The sequence below is a fragment of the Pipistrellus kuhlii genome, unplaced genomic scaffold (genome assembly GCF_014108245.1).
Source record: "Pipistrellus kuhlii isolate mPipKuh1 unplaced genomic scaffold, mPipKuh1.p scaffold_m20_p_4, whole genome shotgun sequence".
NCBI lineage: Eukaryota > Metazoa > Chordata > Mammalia > Chiroptera > Vespertilionidae > Pipistrellus > Pipistrellus kuhlii.
The window spans coordinates 47,055,162-47,082,654 of NW_023425540.1; the positions used below are offsets into that span (position 1 = coordinate 47,055,162).

General features: G+C 35.0%; 1 protein-coding gene across 6 annotated transcripts in view; it reads right to left on the reverse strand.

The window, feature by feature from the left end:
- FAM172A (family with sequence similarity 172 member A) overlaps positions 1 to 27,493 on the reverse strand; it is a 338,830-nt gene that overhangs the window by 154,337 nt on the left and 157,000 nt on the right. For all 6 annotated transcript variants that reach the window (XM_036408793.2, XM_036408791.2, XM_036408787.2 and 3 more), the window contains one exon: positions 7,491 to 7,610. In XM_036408793.2, the coding sequence (XP_036264686.1) occupies positions 7,491 to 7,610 (120 nt within the window). The remainder of the gene's footprint in view (positions 1 to 7,490; positions 7,611 to 27,493) is intronic.

The window sequence follows — 27,493 nt, forward strand, 5'->3', positions numbered from 1 at the left end:
TTAAGTTCAACTAGCAAAAGAGTTATTATTAATGCTTACTCTGTATATTGGTCAATTGACTGAATAGATATCTAAGACAGTTTGTGTTGCTGTAATATATATTGTTCTCAATCTTGAGGTGGGGGGAGAGAATAAGAGCAATATTAGACTCTTTATCCTCAAGTTGTTTCTGGGTGATTTGCGTAAGATAATATTTAGAGATAAAAGATAACTTTTAAGAAAAGTGAATTAGTATTACTAAAGTTTTAAATTGTGAAACATAAATACTACAGAAAAAGAAGGAGCTAGTTAGGAATATTTCATGAAAAATCTAGTATGGAGAGAAATTCTTTCACTTAGGAAAGGGAAATGGCATTAGCAAAAAATGAGAATGAGTGTAACCAGTTGGCATTTAGACTCACATTCAACTAACACTGACGTAACTCCTAGAGACCAAGAATTTTTAAATTTAATCCTCAAACTCTGCTATGGGTACTTACAGAAGGATATATAAATAAGTGATCTGACCTAATTTATCATAATTTGTAGGTATCAGAACTGGGATTCAAACCAGGTCACTTTCTTCCAAATTTCTTGTTTTTATACTACACTGGGCTTGAGATCAGGGGTAGAGGTGCAGTGAGATGGAAAAATGGTAGTGAGAAAATTAAACTAGAACTGTAAGTTTTTATTTGGAAAAATACAGTAAAAAGGAGATAAATCATATACTGGGGGTAGGGGAGGCTGGGGGAAGGTCAATGGGGGGGAAAAAAAGGAGATATATGTACCATTATTTGTAATAGTTCAAACAACAACAACAACAAAAAAAGATTATTCAGAAGGTCTTAAAGCCACAGAAAGTGCAGATTTCAGAGAAGTAAATCTATCAAAAGGTGTTGGTTGTTTAGCTATAGAACAAAAGGGAGAGGTTAACATAAACTTTTAACAAATTGAGTTATCCTTCTAAAGAGTGAGGCCTCCTGATACATATTAAAAATTATTTAAATAAAGTTTAAAAAAGTCAAGCCTCAGTACTTAGATAACTCCTGTGGAGCTTAACAAAACATATCTATATATGTAACTCTTTCTCTTTGAATACTCTGAATTGATATCTCATCCTACCTAATAAAAGAGCAATATGCAAATTAGCTATCACTCTGCCACACCCAAAAGCCACATCCACAAGCCAATTTGACAATTAGAGCAAGCATGCAAATTAACCCCAACCAAGATGGCTGTGGCCACAGAGAGCAGGAGGGAGGCTTGGGTTTCCTCTGCAGTGGAGGAAGCCAAGCTTCCCATAGACCTGGCAGACCCAGGCCTCCACTCAAGGTTACAAAGTTTCAATTATAGAAGGTAAATAAATTCCAGCAGAAATGGCTGCCATCTAGAGCAAGCAGAAGGCTTGGCTCCGCTCCAGGCTACAGTTTCAATTGTAGAAAATAAACAAACCCCAGATACCAGGGCCTCCACTTGGGTCACTGGGGAGTGTGGCTGGCCTGCAAACCACCAAAGGCCCCTCGGCCAGGCCGATCCACACCCCAGGGAACCCCCACTCTGATCCAGGACACCCTTCAGGGCAAACCAACCAGATCCCACCCGTGCACCAGGCCTCTATCCTATTTTATAAAAGAGTAATATGCAGATTGACCATCACTCCAACACACAAGATCAAGATAGTTGCCCCCATGTGGTCAAAGATCCTGCCCCATGTGGATACAAGATGGCCACCATAAGATGGTCAGCAGGGGAGGGCAGTTGGGGGGACCAGGCCTGCAAGGGAGGGCAGTTGGGGTGATCAACACTGTAGGGGAAGGCAGTTATGGGTGACCAGGCTGGCAGAGGGAAGGTGGGAGCATACAGGCTGGCAGGGGAGCAGTTAGGCATCAATCAGGCTGGCAGGCAGAAGCAGTTAGGGGCAATCAGGAAGGCAGACAGGCAGGCAGTTGGGAGCCAGCAGTTCTGGATTGTGAGAGGGATGTCTGACTGCCCGTTTAGGCCCAATCCCTGTGGGATCCCTGTGGGATCGGGCTTAAACAGGCAGTTGGACATCCCTCGAGGGGTCCCAGATGGAGAGGGTGCAGGCTGGGCTGAGGGACACCCCCCCTGCACAAATTTCGTGCACTGGGCCTCTAGTCCATAATAATAAAAGCACAATATGCTAATTAGACTGGATGTCCTTCAGGACAACCTTCCAGATGAAGTCAGGGCTTCGAGGGAAACCTGAGTGCTGGGTGCAGCCAGGAGAAGGAAGGCCTACTCTTGCACGAATTTCGTGCGTCAGGCCTCTAGTTTATTATATTAACCACAATTATTAAATATTCAGTGTGTGCAGACATTTCCCCCAAATATCTATATATCTGCATAATCTTTGTTCACTATTTGTTGTGCTTGGATTCTCTTCACACCCACTTTGTTATGCTTCTGTCTGTGTGTATGTGGAAGTTTATACTATCGCCTCTTTGTTCTCATTCAGCTTTCCAGATCCATTGTCACTAACTAATGAGAATCTGACCCCTTAATATCTCTAATGTTTGCTTCTTCCTCACCACTCCCACTACTTCTATGTTGGTAAAATCTTTCATTGGCTCTTACTTGGACTCCTGAAACTAACTCCTAAATTTAGTGTTATCAACAATCAACCAGGAGATGGTATTTACACTATATACAAGGCAGGGATAAAATTCAATAGAGGAGAAAAACAATAATATAACCTCTGGTTTCTCTCCCTAAAGACCATACAGAATAGTTAGCAAAACTAAATTCTTTTCATATAAAATTAGAGAATTAAGATAGCATGCCATAAAAGTTGTAATCATCCCTATTCATGTCACCTAGGCAGCCAACTTAGAAATTCAAGTTATATTCTAAATGGCAACTTATTATATTTTTAGTAAAATAGGTTTTTAAGTAGGTTTTTAAGAAGCATTTTGGTCTGGATTACTATACTATTACTATGGCTCAATTTTTCTTTGGTTTATCCCCCCTCTCCTTAATTCTTGATTGCCAACAGCCCAACTTTTAGCTATTCCCACTGATCACATTAAGTGGATAACCTATCAATATCCAATTTATGTTGTTCTTTGTAGACAAAATGTAAACAATGCCTCTTTAAGGTCATAGTTAGGTGATGCCATGAAAGGTAAAAATTAATTCTTTTAGCCCCATTCCATTTCTCTTCAGTCTAAATCCAAATCTTGCCCTAGGCAATTTCAAAAGATCAATTCAGAGTAGACTGAGGTTGAGTGTTCTCATAGAGTTATGTCCAAAAACTAGTCCTCTATCAACTGCTGAAGGTCAGCTTAGGCTGCCTGAAGGCTAGGGAGCCCAGCATGGAACAATAGCAGGAAAACAGAGTTCCCTTCAGTCCTTAATTCACATGCAAGTAAGGTGCCAATCAAGTGCTGACAAGCATGGAGAAACCGAAATCAAAAGTGGGTAGAGATGCACTTTCAAAAGGAACAGTTTTCACACATTTCTAAGTGAGGTTTTTAATGGTGGTTATGTACATACCACTAGTAACATGGAAAAAAAAATAAAAATAATTATAACAACACTAATTTTATATCAGCTGAAATGATTCAATAAACTAATGAAATATATTTACAATTGTTTAATAAAAATATCAACACTCACTTTGACTAGGAAAAGACATATGAATGCAAATTGATTTACTGAGCACAGCAAACAGGAAGGGAAGGTGAGCTGAGATTAAAAACTGGTCATTAACTAGGAAAGCTAACAAATTTTCAATTAAAAGAAAATTTTAAGGCTGCTTAATTTTGCCAAACTATCACCTACAAAGACAAGAGCAAAGGATTCTGAAATGACCAACAATAGAAGCAATGGAATCACTTCATCAAAGTGGCTGGTAAAAGATATGATGAAAAGCTTACAACTGCATTGTTTTTTAATGACAGTTAATTTCCAACAAATGAGATAAAACATAAACAACTAATATAGGCAAAAGTAAACTGCAATATTTGTAGATGTATTTCTGAATGAATTTGGTACATGCATTCTGATTTTGACAACTAATTCTATCAAATAATTTCTAACACAGAAATGTAGGTCTTCTAAATGATGGTTTAATAACAGTTACTTTTTATATTGGAATTATTTTTTTATATTGACATTATTTTAAATACACAGAAAAGATAACATTGGGCAGATATATTAATTTTAAAAATTGATCATCAATTCATAAAATAAGTAGTTCTTCCCTTTTGCCTCTAATGACTGAATGTTCAAATTGCTTCCAGAGCTATCTTATCAACACCCATTCTTACTGGAATCACAGAAAGTTTAGAGAATTGGAAACTTGAGCTGTTACCATCTGATAAAAATAAAAGCTGTGAAAGGCATATTTTTAGCATCACTTTTCTCATTATTATAGTAAACTGTACACTGTCTTTATGAGGTTGGACCTGATCATATTCCAAGATTTACTACCATAAAATGAACATTGGTTTTGAAAATAAATCTTGTAACTATAATGTATTCTTCAGGAGAAATTCAATACTTTAAGGCATAATAAAATAATAAATTAAGTTCTCCGTTTTCAAGAATAGTAATTAGCAAAATATGAAAGATCTGAAATATTTTTTCTGCTCTAAATTTAGAAGTAATTTATTTTCAGATATATATTAGCAATACATTTAATTTTAAACTATAATTATAAACAATTTAAATTTAGTAAGCCTCAGGATACATTTTAGAATAAGTCCTAACTGGTACTTGCTTTTCAAATAGTAAGCACTCTAAATAATTGCATTTATTATTGAAGCTGTACTATCTACAGAATTTACATTCAAAATACATTTTCTTAAAACCCATGACCTAAACAAAAAGAATGTAAATTTACCTGAGGATGGTAGAAAAACAATCTTTATACATTCAAACATGATGTTACAACTTCTGACTATTCCATAAGGAGTGTGTGTGTCTGTGTGTGTGTGTGTGTGTGTGTGTGAGTTGTTTTTTTTTAAACTTGAGTACACCTTTATGACACTTTTAAAAAGTCTAACTTTATTGAAATCCAAAGGACTTAATATCTGATATGTATAACACATTATTGAGACACAGATCTAAACTATAATTCAAGATGTTCAAAATTTACTATCTTATAAAGTTAATATTAACATTTTAAATCTATGTAAAGTAATTCTAGATATTACACTTATGTTAAAAAAAATCCTGAGTGAATATTTCAACATTTTAAACATCATGACTTTTCTCTTAAGAATATTGGGGAAAATGGGTAATATTATTCAGCTTTAAGCAAAATAAAGGCCTGAAAAATATTTCAATGTCTTTTTATTGTTTCTTTTTCAACATTGAATTTTAAAATTCCTTTTGAAATTAAGTAGAAACATAATAGCTTTATATATTAATCAACTTTTGTCAAAATTTATGTAAAACTAATCAGTGCACTATATTATGTTTTTTAGAGGAATCCATATCATTAGGCCAATAACCACTTTTTCTTTAGTTGTCACCACTAAATCCATTACATACCCCCATCTAAGTTATTTCACAAAAAGTTGCAAGTACATGAAGTTGAGATAATTGTCATTAATGTTTAAAAACCTAAACAAGGTATATTCCATTAAATAGACTTCTCAGGCCTGGTGTTGCCTGACAGATATGTGATGTGCCACTGGTTATATTATATTCCTCCTCCCATGCATGCACCTCCTGCCGAGGCAGCAGACTACAGAAGCTGACCCTACTGAGACCATCTTGTCTCTCTGACAAAGCTCCTTTTTAACTTCTTACTTACTGGTTACTTCCTGTGATGGAGAAAAACTTTAGCTCAGCTTGTGATAATTTCACAGGCCCTGAGGACCCTGACCCTAAAGAGCCTCAAGGTCAGAAGTCAAGTCTTGTTCTGAAACATCTGTGTGCTTTATATTAAAGTGGAACAAAAGTAGAGAAATATTCACCAGTGTGTGACAAGAAGGACGGGCAAAATACGGGTGACACACTGGTCATCTGCTACTCTGGCATCTTAAGTTTATCTTTAAAACTGTCCAAAACTCAGTTAAATTCCAAATATGATGTACTGAAGGTTTTTTATAATATTAAAGAGAGAGAGAGAGAGAGAGAGAGAGAGAAGTCTTACAGGCTTTCAGCCATATTTTATTACTCTGTCAATGAAATCAACGAAATATCATGATTTAAATCATTTAATGGTGTGCAAAGAAAACACAAGCTACATATATGAAAACTTTTGTGTGTGAGTGTGTGTGTGTGTGTGTGTGTGTAGGTTTAAAAGAAAACATTCACATTTTAAAAAGTCACCTTAACAGTTTATTAGCTATCTTAATATTTCCAATATATATTAAAATAAATTCAACAGAGATAAAAGTACTTGAAGTCATTTCTAAAAAGTAAAATCAACTGAAGAAATAAACAATTTAATTCATTTCCTGATCTTAAGAGAGCATGAGCATTTGAAAATTTTAGATTAGCAAAACTATTCTCTGGTGTCATTACCAGTTATATCTAAATCATGTGGGTAAGCAATAAAGTGTGGGGAAGTTAAAAAGCCATGGAAATATTTCTAATTTCTATGAAAAGAGAAACACATAGCAAAGTTTAGAAACATAAAAATTAAGATAACCAATGCTGTGCCTGTGTTCAATGTCCACTTGAGGCTACTAGATTTAAAATTATCAAATGGACTTTAATCAAATTAATCACTTTATTGTAGCACTAGTATCGTTCTGTGATGTAAGGGGTTATGGGCAAAAAGGCACAAATGCTTTAGCAGTGTATTTTTAATAATGATTATATCTCATTAATCATTCACATTGCAGATAATACAGACAAAATTCAGAAACCTTAATCATTTTTTCTATCATGTACATATAATCTTAACTCAAACAATCAGCTTATTTTGAAATGCAAATATTTTTGCAGCCATATAATAAGTTCCACGTAGAAACAGAATAATAGCTTTAATTACGTAGATTCTAACCAAGTGCTAATTTGTAGAGATAAATCAGGTAAAGGTTATCAAAATATCAACCAATGGATACAGACAATAGGGTGCTGAAGGCCTGGAGGGGAGGGGGTCAATGGGAGAAAAATGGAGACGTGTATAATACTTTCAACAATAAAGAATTATTTAAAAATTAAAAATATTCTCAAATATTCAAAGGGTCTCTTAAAAATGTTAACACTTTATAGATATATATGATATACACATAAGACAGGAAACACAGATATCATAAAATGTCTAGAAACTGGGGTTATAATGTAGAAATTAAAAAGTTATAATTAGGTAAGGAACAGGCAAAAAACTTTCTGATTAGTATTTTAAAGTTCTGCCAAAATAAAATAAAATAAGTATAGTCTTTTTAAACGGAATAAAATTATTTACTCAAAAGACAGTATTTTCATCCATGACAAATTGATTTAATGTAATTATGTCAACAAAAAGGGAATGGAGGGGATAAACCTATAGGAAGTTTGGGGATTAAAACTAGAGTTAAACGTGCACTTACCAGTTCAACAAAAGCAAGTCCTCCATAGCTGTGAGCGACAAAAAATACATTCTCGGCCACCGACTGGGCTATGAAATGGTCCCATACATAAATGGCATGTTCTTCAGGAGAGCCATTTTCCTATAAAAACAAAGATCATATATGAAATACTGTATCTAATTACTATCAGAGTCATCAAAAATTAAATTATGTGCTTGCTCATATAGCATAAGAAATAAGATGGTCAAGGATTATTCAAAATAATAATACAAAAGGACTACTTTGAAAATTCAAATTAGAGAATAAATTAGTATTATACTATTACTAAAATATTACTAAACTTAACTGCTACTATAATCTTTTGAAACAAAATATTAAAATAAGCACATTGTTGAGGGAATAGTGCATTCTACGTATATCTAAGATATTAAAATATATCTAAGGATATTCATTGCATAGCAGAATAGTATAGTAGTCTTATGATAAAACTGTAACACTAAAAAATTCAGGTATAATTCTATATGTGTATCTGAAAATATTTATATTAAATTATTTGAACTATAAATTTTTTTAAAATATATTTTTTTTTTATTGATTTTGTAAAGAGAGAGATAGAGAGTTAGAAACATCAATGAGAAAGAGTCATCGATCAGCTGCCTCTTGCACACCCCCTACTGGGGTTATGCCCGCAATCAAGGTACATGCCCTTGACCGGAATCGAACCCGGGACCCTTCAGTCCCCAAGCTGATGCTCTATCCATTGAGCCAAACCGGTCTCGGCTGAACTACAATATAAATTTTTAAATGTCTCTGTAAGCTGAAAATAAGCAGAAATCAGCAACAATTTTCTATGTATGTCATTTAAAATATACATTGAAAAAGAGATTTTCCATACAATTATTTTTCTAGAACTAGGAAAAGTCTAAACATATAAATCCAAAGCCTTTCACATTTCCCTAAATTGTTAAACCTTAAAACATGTATGCATGTTGCTTTAATTCTAAAAGTTTTATAATAATTTCATTTTCTTGTGTTTATTTCTATAACTGACACATATTGTAGTAAAACCTGGATAAAGTGAAAAAGAAAAAACCTGAAGAGCTAAATAATAATGATTAGAAAACAAACTGTTAAAAACTAAACAACATGAAAATATTTTGTACAAATATTGCCTGGAAGCTTTCACACCAAAAGATTAGTTCCCTAAGAAGGTCCATATGAATGGTTTCACTTGCCACCTAAAAGCTATTGTTCCCTAATATCTATCTCTGCCCTAAATTTCTCTCCAGAGCTGTACACCAAGTCATTTCCTTCTGGATGACCCAAAGATAATTCAAACTCAACCAATTCAACACTATGCTAAGAACATTCTCTGTGAGCCTATGTCACTGTTTTTTGCTCCCCACCTCCAGCTGAATTCTGAGAATCGTATTTTATTTCTCTCTCCCTCAAACTCCACATATAATCAATCATTAAAATGCTGTTGATTCTGTCCCCAATTGTCTCTTAATCCATTCACTTCTTGCCATTCTCATTTCCCCTGGCTTAGTTCAAGCCCTATCATTTCACACGCTGATGTTGGCAATGGTCTCCTGCCCACTTTCCCTGCTTCTAGAATTGGCCATTTAAATGCTCCTCTGCCTAGTTCTGTAGTGAGGACAACTTTTCAAAAATACAATATGATCATGTTGCCACATTACTCACTTCCTGTTTAGAGCCCTTCAAAATTCCCTCATTGCCCTGAGAATTAAATTCGAACTCAGGAAACATGACATTAAGACCTTTCATGATCTGGCTTCTACCTTGAACTCTGTCTTTTATTATTGCCCTGCAAAACACAATGATCCCAGACACCCATTTCCCACCAAGAGAGACAACCGAGAACATTCGCTGTGTTCCAACTACAGGAAACAACTGGCAGTAACCTATCTGCGCCATACTTTTCTTGCCTCTGGACTATTTCCTTTGTTTCCAAAGTGACACCTGTGCCATGCCCTCACTTCACTCACTCCCTTCACCTACTAACTCCGACTTACCTTCTGAACTCAAATGAGACATCATGTTCTATCAAAAGTCTCCCCAAGAAGAGGTAATGTCCCACAATTTGTGGATGCTCCCATTATTGCACTGAGTGATTTCTATTGCTAATCGCTTGCTAGATTAGCAAATTCTTGAGACCAAGAGTTGTGTCTTGTTCATTAAATATTAGGGTAATAAACGAATAATGAAAAAATATTTATCTTCAGGATGATTACTTACAACCTTGTAGTCATATACAGAAATACAAATTGTATTGGGAGAACAGGTCTAAATTCAGACAATCCAGACAAAACCCAGATACCTGGTATTCATAATTTTATCTCACAATGAAAGAAATGTATAGAAAATATAGTCAATAAAATTGTGGTAACTATGTGTGGTGACAGGTGGGTACTGGAAATATCGGGGAGGGTCGAGACAATTTGTGAAGTATTTGTTGTACACCTGAAATAATACAAAATAATAAACAAAACAATAAAATAGTTAACTATTGTATAATTGAAAAATAAAAAATGCCAAAAATCCTATTTCCAATACCACCACCACCACCCCCATAAAAAGAGAAATAAATGTAAAAACAAAACAGAGTTTCTACATGCTATGGCTGGCAGAACTAACACTCTTTAAAACCTGTGATGGTAATAAATATTCTTTTACATGTTGACAGAATAAAGACATATACAGAAGAATAAATTACTCTGTCCCCATGATACTCTGTGCTGGAAGTGGGTGTTTAAGGACAAGAAGAAGCAAGCCATGATCCTGCTCTTTAATATGTTTTCAATTTCATGAAGGTGTTACATAAAGACATAAGGGGCAGTAGTATGTGAGAGTATTACATTCTCTACTCATGACACCAAGTTCAATGGACACATTATAAATCCATATGATCTGACCTCACTGAGGTTCTCCTGGCTTTCTTCTCACAATCACCAATTCTTCTTTGAGAACATACCTGTCCTATCCTTTCCATTCCCACCTCAATTCGGGTCCTCTTACAATAGATTCTTAGTAGTTTCATTTCTTCTAGTCTTTCCCTTTAATCCTGTCTTTCTAGCCTTTCTTCTCACTATTTCCTGAGATGTTATATAGGCTCCAGGAAAATGTGGTTTACACATTAACAGTCTGAAAACGATAGACAAAACTCTATCGTGGAACGTAGACTGACTGGGATCTCACAGGTAATGCAGCGCAGATAAGATAAAACCTAAAGGCAGAGAGCACTTCCAAGGCGGCATGCTCCATAATCCAAAAATATAAAGTGATAAAGACTATAAATGCCACTGGGGTGGCAGCAGAGTGAATGGAAAGGAAGGGATGGAATGAGTCATTGGAACAGAAGAAGTAGCAAAACTTTGTGACTCACAGGATATGAGGGAAACTGTCAACCAGGCCCAAATGACCTATCTCTGACTAACGGAGAGCTAAGAACAAACAGTTCTTTCCACAGTTCACATATAAAAACTACTGTTTTCAGAGATCAGTATTATAGCTGATTCTTTTCTATACTCTAGGGAGACAACATCTGTTTAATAATGGCCTGTCAGCAGTAGCAAAAGGAAACCTTAAGTATTCATGTGCCCTAAGTACTTAAATATGTTCAGCACCACTCTAAGATCATTACATTATTCATTAGTTTTAGGTTTTAAAAGCAAATTTTCTAAAAAGTGAAAACCGATTGAAAAAAAAATGTCTATAATATCCACTTATGGGGTCACCTATAAGTGTAAGTAAATAATTTGGGTCACACTTGACAGTCACTGACCCTGCAAAATACAGGGCAGAAATGACAGGTTGCCTTTAGGACAACAACTTTGGTGAGAGCCTCCCAGTAGATCCAGCAGCAGCCCACACGAACTTCCAGGATTTATGTCCTTTGGCCATAGGGGGCTAGCTCAGTAATGAGGGAACCAGACTCACCTTGGGCAGATGCATGAGTTATGCTGACTTAAAAGTCTTACACCCCACAAAAGCCAATACCTCTTGCAACAACTCCATAGGCATGGCTTCCCGGGTTCCTGCCTATGTGGAACATGACCAATTATAAGAATTACTACCCCCAGGGAAGACCAAAGCTATAGCATGTATAGCCCATATCTCTTCTAAACAATGTTGCCTACCAACCACCCACAGTGGATGGTGTAGTATGTTTCCCAGAACTCCTGTTAGTTATATGGCACTCATTTCCTGAGCTGTGGGAGGATTGGCCCTGATTAGCTCTAACTGAGGTACTGACTGGGAGCTGTTCTCACCCAAAGAAAGTTAAACTGCTTAAATCAACAGTCCCACTTCTGAGGCAACTTATATCCAGTGACTGTTGGCGATAATGTGGATCTATAAGAGCCCTATCTCTTACCTCAAGGCAAGACATCTCTAAAGAGCCATCCCAGATGCAGAGATTGGCATAGATTTGAATGAGGCCTTTGTGGTGACTGTATGGCAGGGCAGTTCAGATCCTCCTTCGAAATTCCTTCCCTCCCTCTCCCCCACTCCCTTACAAGTGAGGATCCCTAGAAAACTCCCCAATGAACTTCCTGCATGCAACTTCAAAATCTGTTACCTGGGAAACCCAATTTAAGACACTATCTTATCAGGTTGCCAGGGACAGAGGTAGAAAGTTAACTGAAGGACAGATTCTCATCTGACAGATGGAGAAAGGATTTTGCCAACCTTCGACACGCCTTACAAGAAACATACAGAAAGTATTTACATCTATTTGCATGTATTATCATGCCTATTTAAAACCACTGCAAAATATTGTTGGCTTACATTTACCTGTCAGCTCTACTATTAGTGATGGTAGGTTACATTTATTCCTCTACTATTTCATTGGTTCTTCTCTAGCCTGCTTTTTCTTTAATTTGCCAAGTCACTTTTCCCCCCTTCTAGAATATAAGGTTTTAAAACCAGATTTGAAGTTAGATACTCTTTTGAATTTAAACTATAAATACGAGGCATTTTACAGGCATTTAATAAATGACTAACGATGCCAGGTCTACTGGTAGTGATACTATTGACAAAATATGAAATGAGTTTCAAAAACCAAGACAAAGAAGTATTTAAACTCCAGTTAGGAATCTAGCTTCTAGTAGTATTTTTCGGACCATAAGACGCTCTGCCACATGTGTCAAACACAAGGCCCGCGGGCCAAATCCGTCCCGCCAGGCCTTGCAATGTGGCCCGCACCGCGCTGTCATCACTGCACTCCGCTGCGTTTCCATCACAATGACAGTTTATCACTGTTCAGTAAACCATTTGGCCCGCGATTTAGGCTGGATTTTAGATTTTGGCCCCTTCTCTGATTGAGTTCGACACCCCCCCCCCCCCACTCTGGACCATAAGACGCACCAGTTTTTAGAGAAGGGAAATGAAGAAAAAAAGATTCTGAAACAAATAGTGTCCTAAAATATTTTATGTGCATTAAAACCCAACATCACAGTCATAAACACATGTAATCAACCCTGTAAAGTAAACAGCAGCATTTAGAACCATTTTAGAGCCGGGCAAGCACACAGAGACCACACAGAGCCGGGCAAGTAAAAAAACTTTTTTTTAAAGTATATGTGTAGGCTATATTTGGACCATAAGACGCAGGGACTTTCCCCCCCACTTCTGGGGGGAAAAAGTGCGTCTTATGGTCCGAAAAATACGGTAATCTGAAATGTGGCAATGATAGATGCTCAAAGATGTTCATCACTGTCTCACTTATAAAAGCAAAAATCTGGATAAAGCTTAAATTCCAGTAATGCAGGAATAAATATTTAAATAAATTATAATTTATCTGCCTACAGAAATATTATATAAGTATTCAATGAACTTACAAAGTAAGACACGCAGTTCATCTAATTTTATTATATATATGGTATAATTCACTAAGTGAAAAGGCTTGGAAAAGACTAGAAGTCAAAAATATTAAAAACAGCTGAGCTGCCTATGGATTGTGGGATTATAAATATATTTTCTAATTTTAGCTTCTTTACATTTTTCTCAACTCTCCAAAATTCTACAAACTTCATGGTTTTTATAATAAAACAAGTAAACAAAAACTCAAATCCTACTGAATGGTTAGTGTTGGCTTTTTAGGGAGAATCAGCATCTGAGCAGCATCTGCACCTTCATGTACCAAATTCTAGTATCTGGTCGGAACCCACCACACATTTCCAAGCAGCATACCAAAAGGGTTGCTTCAGACAGGTTTAATTACCAGTAAGACTTGCTAGCTAAAAGTCTGATAATAACTGAATAAACAGAAAAGTAAAAAAAAAAAAGAAAAAAAAAAAAAAAAAAAAAAAAAATTAGAAGAGCACAGAGTGCGTCATAGCCCGAGAAACCTGTTACTGAGCCATGTAAGAGCAGTACTGCGGTTAAAGCCCAGCAACTGACAAGAACAGTAGTGATCCCGAATCATCAAAGGAAAGTTAATGATGCTATGTGAATTACATTTTTTTAAATTAATTAGTTTTATTCAAAAAATGATAACGAACATAAACCTTAGTTATAAAAAACCTGGCTTCCATTATGTGACTATTTGCCCAGGCTTTCACAAAATGATGGCTTTTTACTATTCACAGTGTTTAAGAGAGCCAGATCCCCACATTTTTAAGATGTAACACATTCTGCCAAATATTTACTGCCTCTGACAACAGTTAAGCACAATAACGGTAGCACAGGAATTAATATACGTGGAGTGGTATTTAATATATATTTCTGACATAGTCCATTACTAAAATCAGTTTTATAAATGAGGTGATGCTATTCCAAGGTAAATTTGTGTCATTCCAACCCACAGCCCACATTGTGTCCACATCATTATTTATTTATAAACCATAATCCAGCAGGTGTATATTACCAGCAGTGTATTTTGAGACTAAACAGATTTCAACATGAAAGACTTTCTAATATGCCTCAATTACAGAAATGCAAACACACTAAATCTATTCTACAGGTTCTCCATGAATTTCACATTAGAGTTCATTTTGTATTGAGTAACTTCAAGCTGGATGATTTTAGAATATGCAAATGTACAAAGTGCATGAAAAGAAAATACGTAAATCCATTAATTAGACTTTGCTGGTGGCAGAATGCATAGGATATTTAAACTGAGGAATTCAGCTGTATTTAGAGTACAGGTTGAATTTCCTGATGTACTCTTGCCATCATTAGTCGTTAAATGCCAAATAGAATTGATGCAGTAACCAAAGCCTTATCAACTATGCCAGATTCTACTACTGAGGCATTGCAAGGTCTGCATTTATGATGGACTACCTGAGCTGATAACACATGGAATTATCTAAACAACATTTGCATATTTGCGTAATTATTTTCTAAGGTTAATTAGCTCCTGTAAAGCATTTTGCCCTTTGAGACTGCTTACAGTGACAGGTTCACATATTTTCTGAACCAATGCCAAAACTGACAGATTTTCCTTTGGCTTACCTGTTGCTACAAAGTTCTAAAATAAGTGTATTCCTATAATACATGCTTTAAATTTATAACTGATTTTCAGCAAGGTAAAATAAAAATGTAATGGTTGTAAAAATGACCAATTTTAAAAATTAAACTTCACGATTATTTTATTTTACTTCATATAATTCATTCTGTAGTTACACTGGTAAGCATTATCTACTAAGAAAACATCCTTATGAATAAGAAAAATCCATTATTTTTTGCTTTATCACATACCTATGTCAATAATTTTAATTGTCTCATATATGTCACACATACACATCCCACCCCACCCCACGCTAGCTTCTTTAGTTCAACCACTGAAAATATCATCTGAAGAAACACTAACATAAATATTTACCTTCTATGATAAAATTTACAAATAAAATTTGATTCATTTAAAAAGCTAAGACTTTTTATAAAGTAAAACATAGCTCGATAAAATCCAAATGGAAGGCAGATATCCAAGGAAGATGAATTCATGAGGATGCAAAAATATAAGTTACCATCTTGCACCCATAGGTATAAGATGGAATAAAATTTATATTTTTAAGAATTGGCCAGTAGGGTACCCTTCTAGAAGAAATAAAACACAAATACCATATGGCCCTAATTCACAAAGACACACAGAAGGGAATTTATCCTTCAGCTTTAAGTTTTTAGATTATTCTGCGATTTAAAACTCCTTTGTACATGAACAACACAGACATTAGTATAAAAAAAAACATTCATAGTTGTGGTTAAAATATACTTTATAATGTTACATGAGTTGTAATGTAGTTTTAATCCAGTAAAATAATTTGGTTTAAAATTTTCTTTTTGACATATTTGAAATGTGCTATCTTTTACAAAGTGTGAGCATTAGTGCTTAATGATGATGAGAGGATCAGGAGTATATATGAGTGCATAAAATCTGATGTTATAGCATACATATAATGAAAACATCTTAAAAAATAAAGAACTATATTTGGTCTCTAAATATTAAATTGAATCATATGAAATTACCCATATTAGACATTTTTTATCTTAACATGGCAATTTCATAAGATTTAACTTAAACATAATGAAAATAGACAAATGAATCTATAAGCTGTAGATAGCTTGAAACTATAAAATTTCCCCATCTTTTAGGTATCAAAATATTATTGGCAGCTGTCATTGTGATGATAGATTCAAGGCTACATTACTTGTCAATATGGCTATATTAATAAATTATAAATTATTATGAACAGAACCCATTCATAATGAATATAACAGACATAGGATCAGTATTCAGAACCATCTTATCTAATAAAAGAGAAATATGCAAACTGACCATACCTCTGCTACACCCACGAGCCAATCAGAGTGAGCATGCAAATTAACCCTAACCAAGATGGCTGCAGCCACAGAGAACAGGAGGGAGGTTTGGGTCAAGATATGGTCAAAGATCCTGCCCCTATCTGGACACAAAGAGCAGGAAACATTGGTTATACTTACACAGAAGGAAGGATATTAAATATGTTTTAACAAGGCAGTTTAAAGTAATTAGGATTACAGAGATGGAAGCTGACCACCTAGATTTGAATACTGGCTTTGCCATATACTAGCGATTTTCATTAGTAAGTTTGTAAATTATTCTTTGCCTGTTCATCTGAACATATGTTGACACTGGGTCATCAAGAAAAGCGTAAATTATTTTTAGTATGTTCTATCTACAAAAGTGAGGTATATTTTATAAAAATTTACAGAGGAGGAAAGGAGGCAACCTTCAGGGAAGCAGATATTTCCTGGGGGTTTTGAGGAGCTTAAAATTTTGTGTAGCAGGATAATTATTGTTAGATATCAGTAAATCAAATGTAAATGCTTATGACTTGATATCTCTGCTTTGTAAGACACATGGTAACCAGATGGAAAGATTATTTACTTACAATTGTCATAGACAATATTCTCTCTCTCTCTTTCTCTCTCTCTTTCTCTCTCTCTCTCTCTCTCTCTCTCTCTCTCACACACACACACACACACACACACACACACACACACACACACTAGAAGACTTAAGTCCATATCTAGACAGTGTCACTGAATGAGCTTTATGGTTTTGAGTGGTAACTAACCTATTGGATATTCATGTTCCTCATGTATACATGGAAAAGTTAACCTGGAATACTCTAAAATGATATATATATTTTCTCTAAAATAGAGCAAAAATGTTGAGAACAAAGAGAATCTGAGTTGCTATCCTACAGGGGGTTGAACTGAGGAAAAATAAGAAGCCCAGCAAACAGCACATAATAGATGTTTAGTTTCTGTCAGGATATACTACAACGATGTAACTGAGTTATTTATATACTTGTTATAATTATTTACTTTGTCATAAACCAACTTCTGAAAACACCTTAAATATACTAACAAACTTATAATAGTTTAAACGTATTATAACAGTACCTCTATGTATTGTAATAAGACCTAATTCATTCCAATAAATGTGGATATTCTAAATTTGTGAAAAATGATGACAAGGTAGCACTTCTAGAATTCCTTTATTAGAGGTCAATTTCATTTTATGTTTTAAATCTAGACATTAAGTTTTGGCTTTCAACTGATATTTTTAAACTATTGTTATTACAGATTTGAATTAGAAATGATTTTACTTCAATAAGACAGAATCCCAGGAATAGGACCATTGGTTGAGAGGCTTATGTATTTTTAATTTTATGTTAATAGACTGCTGTCTTACATTCCTATCATGCTGTGTGAGAGCAACCTTTTCTTTACATCTGGCCAACAACAGGTATTGTAGTCCCTTCAAATTGTTGTTAATTAATAGTTGTAAATATAAGTACTTTTGATATGCATTTCCTTATTGATTGAGATGTTAAGAAATTACTAAAAACAAAAAACAGGGCTTAGTACAATATGCCTTTTTCATGAAGTTTTGTTTTTCTGTGTAGAAGTAAATTTATTGAAATAGTTTAACTTAAAATACCAAACACTTTTTAACTTGTCCCAACTAGTGTAAAGTATTTATTTTAGAATGTTTTATCCTAAGAAATACATTTTGCACACTGCAAACCTAGATTTCTCAGCATCAAAACAATCAAACTGAAAATTGTTGTATTTTATCTGCAGTTCTCATTTTAAAACAAAGGCAAGTATTTTCTTTATTGCATCACAAACCCAAATGCAGAGACCAAATTTACCATGATATTGTTAATATTTCCTATGTACAGCAAACAATTGTAATTTATAAGCAAAATAGAAGAAAAAAATAAGAAAAAGTCATATTTATTTTTACATAAGTGAAAATGCTGCTTACCCTAAAATATAAAATTCTTAATATAAAAATAAGGGCAGCGATGATTTTTGTTATTAATTATTACAGTAATAACAGTGCTAGCATCTATCAAGGGGCTACTACTTAGCTGCTCCTGATAAAGCCCTTAACATGTATCCTCAGAATAACACTATGAGGGAGGTACTATCATGGTTCCCTCTGCATTGATAAGGCACAGAGAGGTTCAGTACTTTAAGTTCAAACAGCGAATAAGTGCAATTCCAGATTAGAGCACAGAAAGTTTGAATTGTGAATTCTTACTTATAACTTGTGAGTTACCCTAACTCTCCCTCTGATCTTCTATTCTCCATAGTGCCTTGCAAATTGATTTGTACAACAGCTTTCAGTTTAACTTGCACATAAATGCTTTAGAAGAAATGTAATTTAAAACAGTCTGAATAATTTTCCATGGAAATTGAAGGACAGTCATTTAACTTCTATTTGCAACATGATGAAATCATTGAAACTAAATTACCAAATTGGGGGGGGGGGGAGCTCAATTAATATGCCCAATCAAGAAATTCTAAACTTTTTAGCTTGCTTCCTCTTTGGGGACTAAGTAATATTTCCTTTTCTCCCTGGCATCACTAATCAAACCACATATACTTTCTCTGGAGAATATGTAATTTTTTTAGACTAAATCCACAAGTGAAAATTCTACAAATTGGAGCGACACCATGTAATAAAATATGACTATCAGATTATTAGCATGTAAAATTTTAAACTGAAAAGATGAACGATAAAGTAAAAACTGTAGTTATTTGAGTAAACTAGGCAATCTCAAATTAAAATCACACACACACACACAAAAAAAAAAGCTTCAACAAATCTCATGGACTATAATTATTATCCAGGCTAGACTGTCACCTGGTGACCTTGCTGGCATCCAACTCCTCTAACAGTATTTGGAAGTGCATTGTTTCAAATCAATAACTAATTAACAAAGTACAAAAGAAGTTGCACTGTTTCCTTAGCTCCTTGTTAAAATGGTTTTTGGCAGCCCATGGGCAGAAAGGTCGCTTTTATGACATCTCCAGGAGCCTTTCAACACCATGCCTCTGTCAGATTAAATTACTTTTAGCAATTGTCATAAGTTAAAACAGAAGCACATTTGTTACAGCAGGCTGTCATAATGACATGGTGAGTAGTTGTTTTGATATGAATTTCTTCCACTGACCTCCTATCATATCTTAATGTTTGTGGTTGACCTAACTGGAAGATTGGGAGCACGTCTTAACTCAGAAAGCACAGGCCAAACCTTGGGGGTCTTGGGACAAAACACCAAGAAATAATTGAAAAAAACCATTTCCACAGATACTTTGAAAAGCAGAGGCTATAAAACAAAGGAATGTGCAACTTGGAAATTAAATTTAAGAATAAATTATTTTTAATACAAAAATACATCTTATCCATCTGCATTCATAGCTATCAGCTTTACAATGATGACACACCTAGATGCATGCATCTGATGAATGAAATATATTATTTTATTAAAAGTTACTTTCCCCCCCCACTGTATTGTACAACTGAAACTAATATGATGCTCTATGTCAATTATACTTTAATTTAAAAAATTCTTGCAAAAAATATAGAATATAAGAAAAATTAAATTTTCTATTGTGTTCATAAACGTGAGTTATGGAATTACCATCATATTGAACCACAGGAAACATGTAAAAATAAGATACTATAGGACATATTAAAAAAAATTTTAAATGTAAATCTTAGTAAATAAGAGATATATGTCTTTATTGGATGAATAGGCTCTGTTTAAAGCATCATAACTTTATAAAATTAATTACTAATAATTTCTAATCAAATAATATTCTTTCTAAGTATGTATTAGAATAGAATATAATAAAACTCTCACAATTTAGGATTATAACCTATTCTAATAAAAGCCTAGGTGGCCCTCGCACCCTTGCGTCATCAGGAGATGGTCGGGGGGCGGGGATCAGGGGGGGAGGACAGTTGGGGGTGACTGGGCCAGCAGAGGGTGGGCAGTTTGAGGTGACCGGGCCGGCAGGAGAGGACAGTTGGGGAGACCTGGACGACAGGGGAGGATGGTTGGGGGAAATATTAGCGGCGTGGTGCACAGATTCATGCACCAGTAGGTCCCTCAGCCTGGCCTGCGGGGACCTGGCCAAAACCGGGCCTGTTCCCTCTCGCAATCTGGGACATGTTGGGGGAATATTGGAGAGCTGGTTTTGGCCTGATCCCTGCAGGCCAGGCCGAGGAACCCCACCGCTGCATGAATCCGTGCACCCAGCCTCTAGTACTTATATAAATCCAGTAATAGGCAAGATACCATTTTGAACAGTAATTGACATATCCAACTTTTTGTTCCAAAGGTAAAATATTTTTGTATTTTATTTTTTCCTATTGCTATAAATCTATTACCTTTTTTTTTTTTCTATTTTAAAATTTAAGAGAACTTCAAAGATGAAAATACTAGGTGAAAACAAGGCCAGCACAAAAGGACAAAGAAAATGAAAAGGCATGACATTTTCAAGAAATACTAACCCCATGAAAACAGTGATAAGAGCAGCTAATGTTTTTCATGGGCTTATTCTGAATTAGATATTGTACTAAATGCTTAATATGTTCTAATTCATTTAATCTTCATGATACCCTGGGCAGTCACTACTATTATCTCCTTTTTATAGATAAGGAAATTGATATTTAGAGAGTTTAAGTCAATTGCCCAATCTAATCCAGCTAGTGGAGTTTCTTTGAGTTCAGATCCCATAATCTTAAATTAACCCTACAGTACTTTTCATGTAAACACACACATATACACACATGCTCTCTTTAAACTTCTATAATGTTATAAAATCAATTACTAACACAAATGTATGCATTACACACATACAAGTGTGTGTGTGTGTGTGTGTGTGTGTGTGTGTATGTGTGTAAAATCAACCAACTCTTTCTAGTTGTAAAAATAAACCTTAGGCCTGAAACACCTTCAGATGTTCCAATTCACATAATACCTGAGGAAAAAGCTAGTTTCTTATCCGATTTGTATCTGGAGAACGGTACTTATAACCAGTTTCCAGTGCAGTTGGGAGGAGCCATGAAGATAGCCAGCAAGATGTGAGTAGGGATGTGGGAATTTGTGAGGTGGGCAGTAGATGACCTGCTCAAGTATCTGATGGGTTCTTTCCTATGACCAGCTGCTATGAACAGAAGAGGGCCTGTAGGCACTTGAGGGCCAGGGAAACTAGTTCCTCCTGCTTAGATCATGTCATTGAGTCTTCTGCTCCCTGAAATTAACTGTGAGCAATTAAGTTTTTCTAGTCTTAATCTATATTAAAGAAACATATGCTTTGCCTCCATTATGATTTTTCTGAGAACTATGATCTCAAAATCAAAATTTTTGTCTCTTTTAGGAGTATGTAATGATGATTATTTGAAAATGTGCTATATAGTAGGATGGGCAAGATTAATATTACGTACATTTGTCATTTCTCATTTGTGGTCAATACGGACCTTCCCTACCCCGCTACCCCCTGCCTCCCCCAGAACTATACACTAGTCTTAGTAATTAACTGGGCAAAATGTTCCCTCAAGTTAAGTGTTGTGAAGGCAACTGCACAGTGGTAAGAAATTTCAAACTTAAATAATTTTAATCCCATTGTTTACAACCCATTTTTAAAATTAAATTAATTTTAAATATGACGGGCGCTAAAATCTTGAGGATTATTTTTCCTCCAGGAGTATATTCAGTAGCACTGAAAGATGAATACTAAACAGTAGAATTCACTCATTTAAGTGTTTTTATATTTCAGAGAATGTTGTAGACAGGATAAAACTGACTGTTAAAATAGAAACTGGTATTCTTTTGCCTTATTGAGACAAATGGAAAAATCTTAGTAAAGTAGTTCATTTTAAGGCTGGTAGAAGAGGTTATTTAAATAAGAATCATTTCATTATTTCATGGAATTATTAAAGTTTAGAAATTATGATCTCCCACTTACTTCCATACCTATCTATTTTACAAAGGAAAAAACGGAGCCCCAGAGATTCATTATTTCTCACTGGTCACTGTGTAATTTCATTGGTTAAAATTTTAGTTCTCACAAAGGTATGAACATGAACACATCTTACATTACATTTTTTAAAATAAATCTTTAAAGTGACTTCAACTACCTTACTTCTTGAATTCTCATTACAACCCAATGGAGTAGATAGGTCCTGGGAGACCTCTTATATTCCTTCCTTTTCTTTAAACTTAATCTAATCAAGTAGCATGTCCTGCTCATTGGTCATCCTAACACTATTTTTAAACTGATACCCAATACTCCTTAAGCACACTATTTCAACTGCCTAAGAAATAAAATTAAGCACACTGGCAGAGAGAGCTGATAGTTACATAGATATATTATAAAGCCAAATATTTGTTATAAATATAATAATTAGCCTGTTTGCAAAAATAAAATAATTGTTCTAGGAAAAGGAACACCATACTGTAAAAAATTATAATCCTATAACATAATATCTATGTTAATAATGATAAAGATGGGAGGGAAGGGAAAGAAAGCAGAGATTGTAGTGATGGTAGTATAATAGGGCTAAATTTCCAATCTGAAATTGCAGTGTAGAGAAGGAGAAAATAAGAAATTAAAACAGGGCTACTAGTACATTGAGTCGCTGAAGATACAAATGCACAACAAAATTTCAAAGATTAAGTTGGAATGACAATGGCAAGTGTAGACAGATCTTGGAAAGTACAGAACAAAACTCAGAAACAAAAGCAAGTATATAAGAGTTCAACCTAGGTTAAAGATAGCACTTCAAATCAGTGCAAAAATAACTTTATTTTTAATGGTATTAGATCAACTGATTAACTGGAAAAAATTTAAAGGGAATATAGCTACATAATAAACATAAAAACAAGTTTCTAGTGAATAAAACACAAATACCATTTAAAAGGATGGTCTTTTGAATAAACAGATTCAGTATAATTATCAAAATGGAGAAAATGAAACTGGATTCACACTTCAATTCAAACATAAAAATCAATTCTAGATAGAACAGAAACTTAACTGTGAAAGTAAAAATTCTAAAGGACATAAAAGAAAATATAGGAGGTCATATTTGTGACTTCAGAATAGGTAAGAACTTTTCAAACAAGGTATTAATGAGTAAACCATACTAAATAAAATTGATACTTTTATTATAGTAAAATTAAGAATATTCTCAAAAGATTTCTAAAGCATGAAAAGAAAAACACTTTTGTGGAGGAGTGATCTGTAATATGCAAATAACATCTACAAGTCAGTAAGAATAAAAACAATAACAAAATAGGCACAAACAAGCTATTCATAGATGAGGAAACATAGATGGCAAACTAAAAATGAAAAGATATATAATCACATTAGAAATTATAAATACAAACTAAAACCACAATGAGCCCTAGCTGGTTTTGCTCATTGTATAGAGCACATGTGTCAAACACAAGGCCCGCGGGCCAAATCCGTCCAGCCAGGCCTTGCAACGTGGCCCGCACCGTGCTGTCATCACTGCACTCCGCTGCGTTTCCATCACAATGACAGTTTATGACTGTTCAGTAAACCATTCGGCCCGTGATTTAGGCTGGATTTTAGATTTTGGCCCCTTCTCTGATTGAGTTCGACACCCCTAGTATAGAGCGTCAGCCTACAGACTGAAGGATCCCAGGTTCAATTCCAGTTGAGGGCACATGCCCAGACTGTGGGCTCGATCCCCAGGAGATCTGCAGGAGGCAACCGATCAATGATTCTCTCTCATCATTGATGTTTGTTTCTATCTCTCTCTCCCTCTCCTTTCTTCTCTGAAGTCAATAAAATTTTTTTTAAAAAAACCAGGGGGTACTGACTACCAGGAGGCAGCTTCTACGTTGAGTATCTGCCCCTTGGTGGTCAGTGAGCACCATAGTGACTAGTCAACCAGTCGTTAAGTTCCTTAAGCTTTTATATATAGATATATAGATAAAGAACTTGGAACTAATGTATATTAGAATAGCAGTTTCCAACCTTTCGGGTGGTCTGTGGACCACCATTTGGTGACTGATGTATTAGAACATATAAATAAAAGTTAAATAATATCTTTGCCAATATTCCTTTTAAAAAAATATATATATTTTATTGTTTTTGTACAGAGAGGAAGGGAGAGAGATAGAGAGCCAGAAACATCGATGAGAGAGAGTCATCGATCAGCTGCCTCTTGCACACCCCCCACTGGGGATATGCCCGCAACCAAGGCACATGCCCTTGACTGGAATCGAACCTGGGTCCCTTCAGTGCCCAAGCCAACGCTCTATCCATTGAGCCAAACCGGTTTCGGCTTTGCCAATATTCTTAGTATTAAAATTAAATGTTGTAAGTTATCACTCTCTAATAGCGATTTATATTCAATGTTATTTATGCCAGAACATATTTACAAAAGCAAACTATCGACACATTCTTTTGTTAACAGGTACAAAAGTCATGTCAGGTTTCAGTGGCAATGTCCAGTCTGATGATTAAAACATTAACAGTATTTTCAGGTCACAACAGTGTCAACAATAAGTTTCACTGAAAGTCTTAAGCAGCTTGACTTACTTCCTTACCCACAAAATAAACCAGAGACTCTGGTGTAAAGCAAATTATAATCATATCACAGACAACCTGGATACACATACTTTTATTTAAGCCCTAAGAATAAAAAAATAAACTAAAGCTAAGCCTTTCTTTAAATAATTAGATATCTATCTTGTGGAGTAAATATACATATAACCTCAATAATATCCTTCATTTGGGAAAGTGCTAAAAATTACACTAAATGCAATATAAAAAATGGTAAACAATAAGGCTGTATGGGTGTGTGTTAGTATTCACATTTGTTTTAGCACAGATATAAAATTAATATATGGTGGGACTGGTAAAACAAAAGAATAAGGAACATTAAATGGTTTGGCAGTTATATGTTTAGTAAGCTTAATTTGTGCTAAAGCTAAGGTCAAAACCACTCAAACATCAGAAATGAACACCACCACATTACTGAAAATTGAAATATTATAATTCCCCAAATGTATCAAAAACATCTACCAACTTAATTCCTTTAAAATGGTGGAATTTTGAAGTGCTTTATAAATACTTATATAACATCATATAAAATAACTCATACCAAAATCCTATATAATAAAAGGGTAATATACAAATTGACCCTAACAGCAGAACGACCAGTTACTATGATGTGCACTGACCATCAGGGGGCAGACGCTCAATGCTGGAGCTGCTCCCTGGTGGTCAGTGCGCTTCCACAGGAAGAGCACTACTCAGCCAGAAACCATCAGTTGGAATCCCCCAAGGTGTCCCAGACTGCAAGAGGGTGCAGGCTGGGCTGAGGTACCGCCCCTCCCCCCTCCCCTGAGTGCATGGACTGCTAGTTATCATATAAAGTGAGGTTCTCAGAGTAGGAAGTATCATACTCCTTGACTTAAATTATACTACAAAGTTACAATAAGCAAAATGGTATAGTACTGGCAGAAAAACAGACACACAAATGGGGACAGAATTGAGGATCAAGAAATAAATCCAAGTACTATATATGGACCAGTCATTTTTAACAAAGGAGCTCAAAACATTCAATGGTGTTGGAAAAACTGTAAAGCCACATGCAAAAGAATGAATCTAGAGTGCTATATGATACCACAGACATAAATTAACTCAAAATGGATTAAGGATTTGAATATTAAGGACTGAAATGATAAACTACAGAGAAGAAAATGTAGGTACAAAATTTATGGACCTTGATCTCAAAGTGGTTTTCGGAGATTTATTTAGTCATTACTTTCTAGAATTACTATCAAGAGGTCTATCTCTTCTCAATAATGTTTGATGAAAAAGCAAATGAAGTTAAAGAAGAAAAAAAAAATGAAAGGGACTGCATCAAACTAAAATTTTTTTGCATAGTAAAAAAAAAAAAATTCAACAAAATAAGCAACAACTGAATGGGAGAAGATATTTGCAAATGATACCTTAATTAGGGGTTGATATTGAAAATATATAAAAAATCCATACAACTTAACAGCAAAAATAAACAAACAACTGAATTAAAAAAGGGGCAGAGGACCCGAATAGATACTTCTCCAAGAAAGATATATAGAACACTAACTGATATTTGAAAAGATGCTCAACATCACTAGTTATAAAGGATATGCAAATTAAATCCAATGAGATACCAAGTCACACCTATTAGAATGGTTATTATCAATAAGACAAGAAAGTGTTGGAGAGGACGTGGAGAAAAGAAGACCCTCTGACACTGCTGGTGGGAATGTAAATTGGTGCAGCCACTCTGGAAAACAGTATGGAGGTTCCTCAAAAATTTAAGAATAGAGCTACTATATGACCCAGCAATCCCTCTTCTAGGTATCTATTTAAAAAAATTGAATACACTTATTTATAGAGATATAGGTATCCCTATGTTCATTGTAGCATTATTCACAACTAGAGGCCCGATGCATAAACATTCTTCCTTTCCGCATCTGCCGGCCTCGACTTCACTCCAGCACCTGGGACTTGGGACCTGGGCTGCTTCCTTCCGGCCGCCCGCAGGCACCAGGGACCTAGGCTGACTTCCCTCAGGCTGCCCGCAGGCACCTGTGACCCAGGCTGACTTCTCTCTTGCCCCAGCTTCATCAGGAGTGACATCTGGAAGACGTCTCATCTAATTAGCATATTACCTTTTTATTATTATAGAAGATAGCCAAGACATAGAAACAACCAAAGTGTCCTTTAGTAGATGATTGGACAAAGAGGATGTGGTACATGTACACAATGGAATATTACTCAGCCATAAAAAGATGAAATATTGCCTTTTGTGGCAATATGGATAGATCCCAAAAATATAATGCTAATTGAAATAAGTCAGATGGGAAAAGATGAGAAGTGTACATACAATTCCATTCATATGTGGGATATAAAACAAAAATCTATAAATTAACAAACAAAAGAAATATACAAATAAAATAACAGATTCACAGATAGAGACAACAGAATGGTGGTTACCAAAGGAGAATGGGGGTGGGGGTGGGTGGGAGGATAAAGAGGGTATAGGGGGTCAAATATACAAGAAGGAAACTGGAAAACACAAAATAGAGTATTCAGAAGTCATATTATACAGTTGTACACCTGAAATTTATATGTTATTAACCAATGTTATCCCAATAAACTTAATAAAAATTAAAAATATTGAG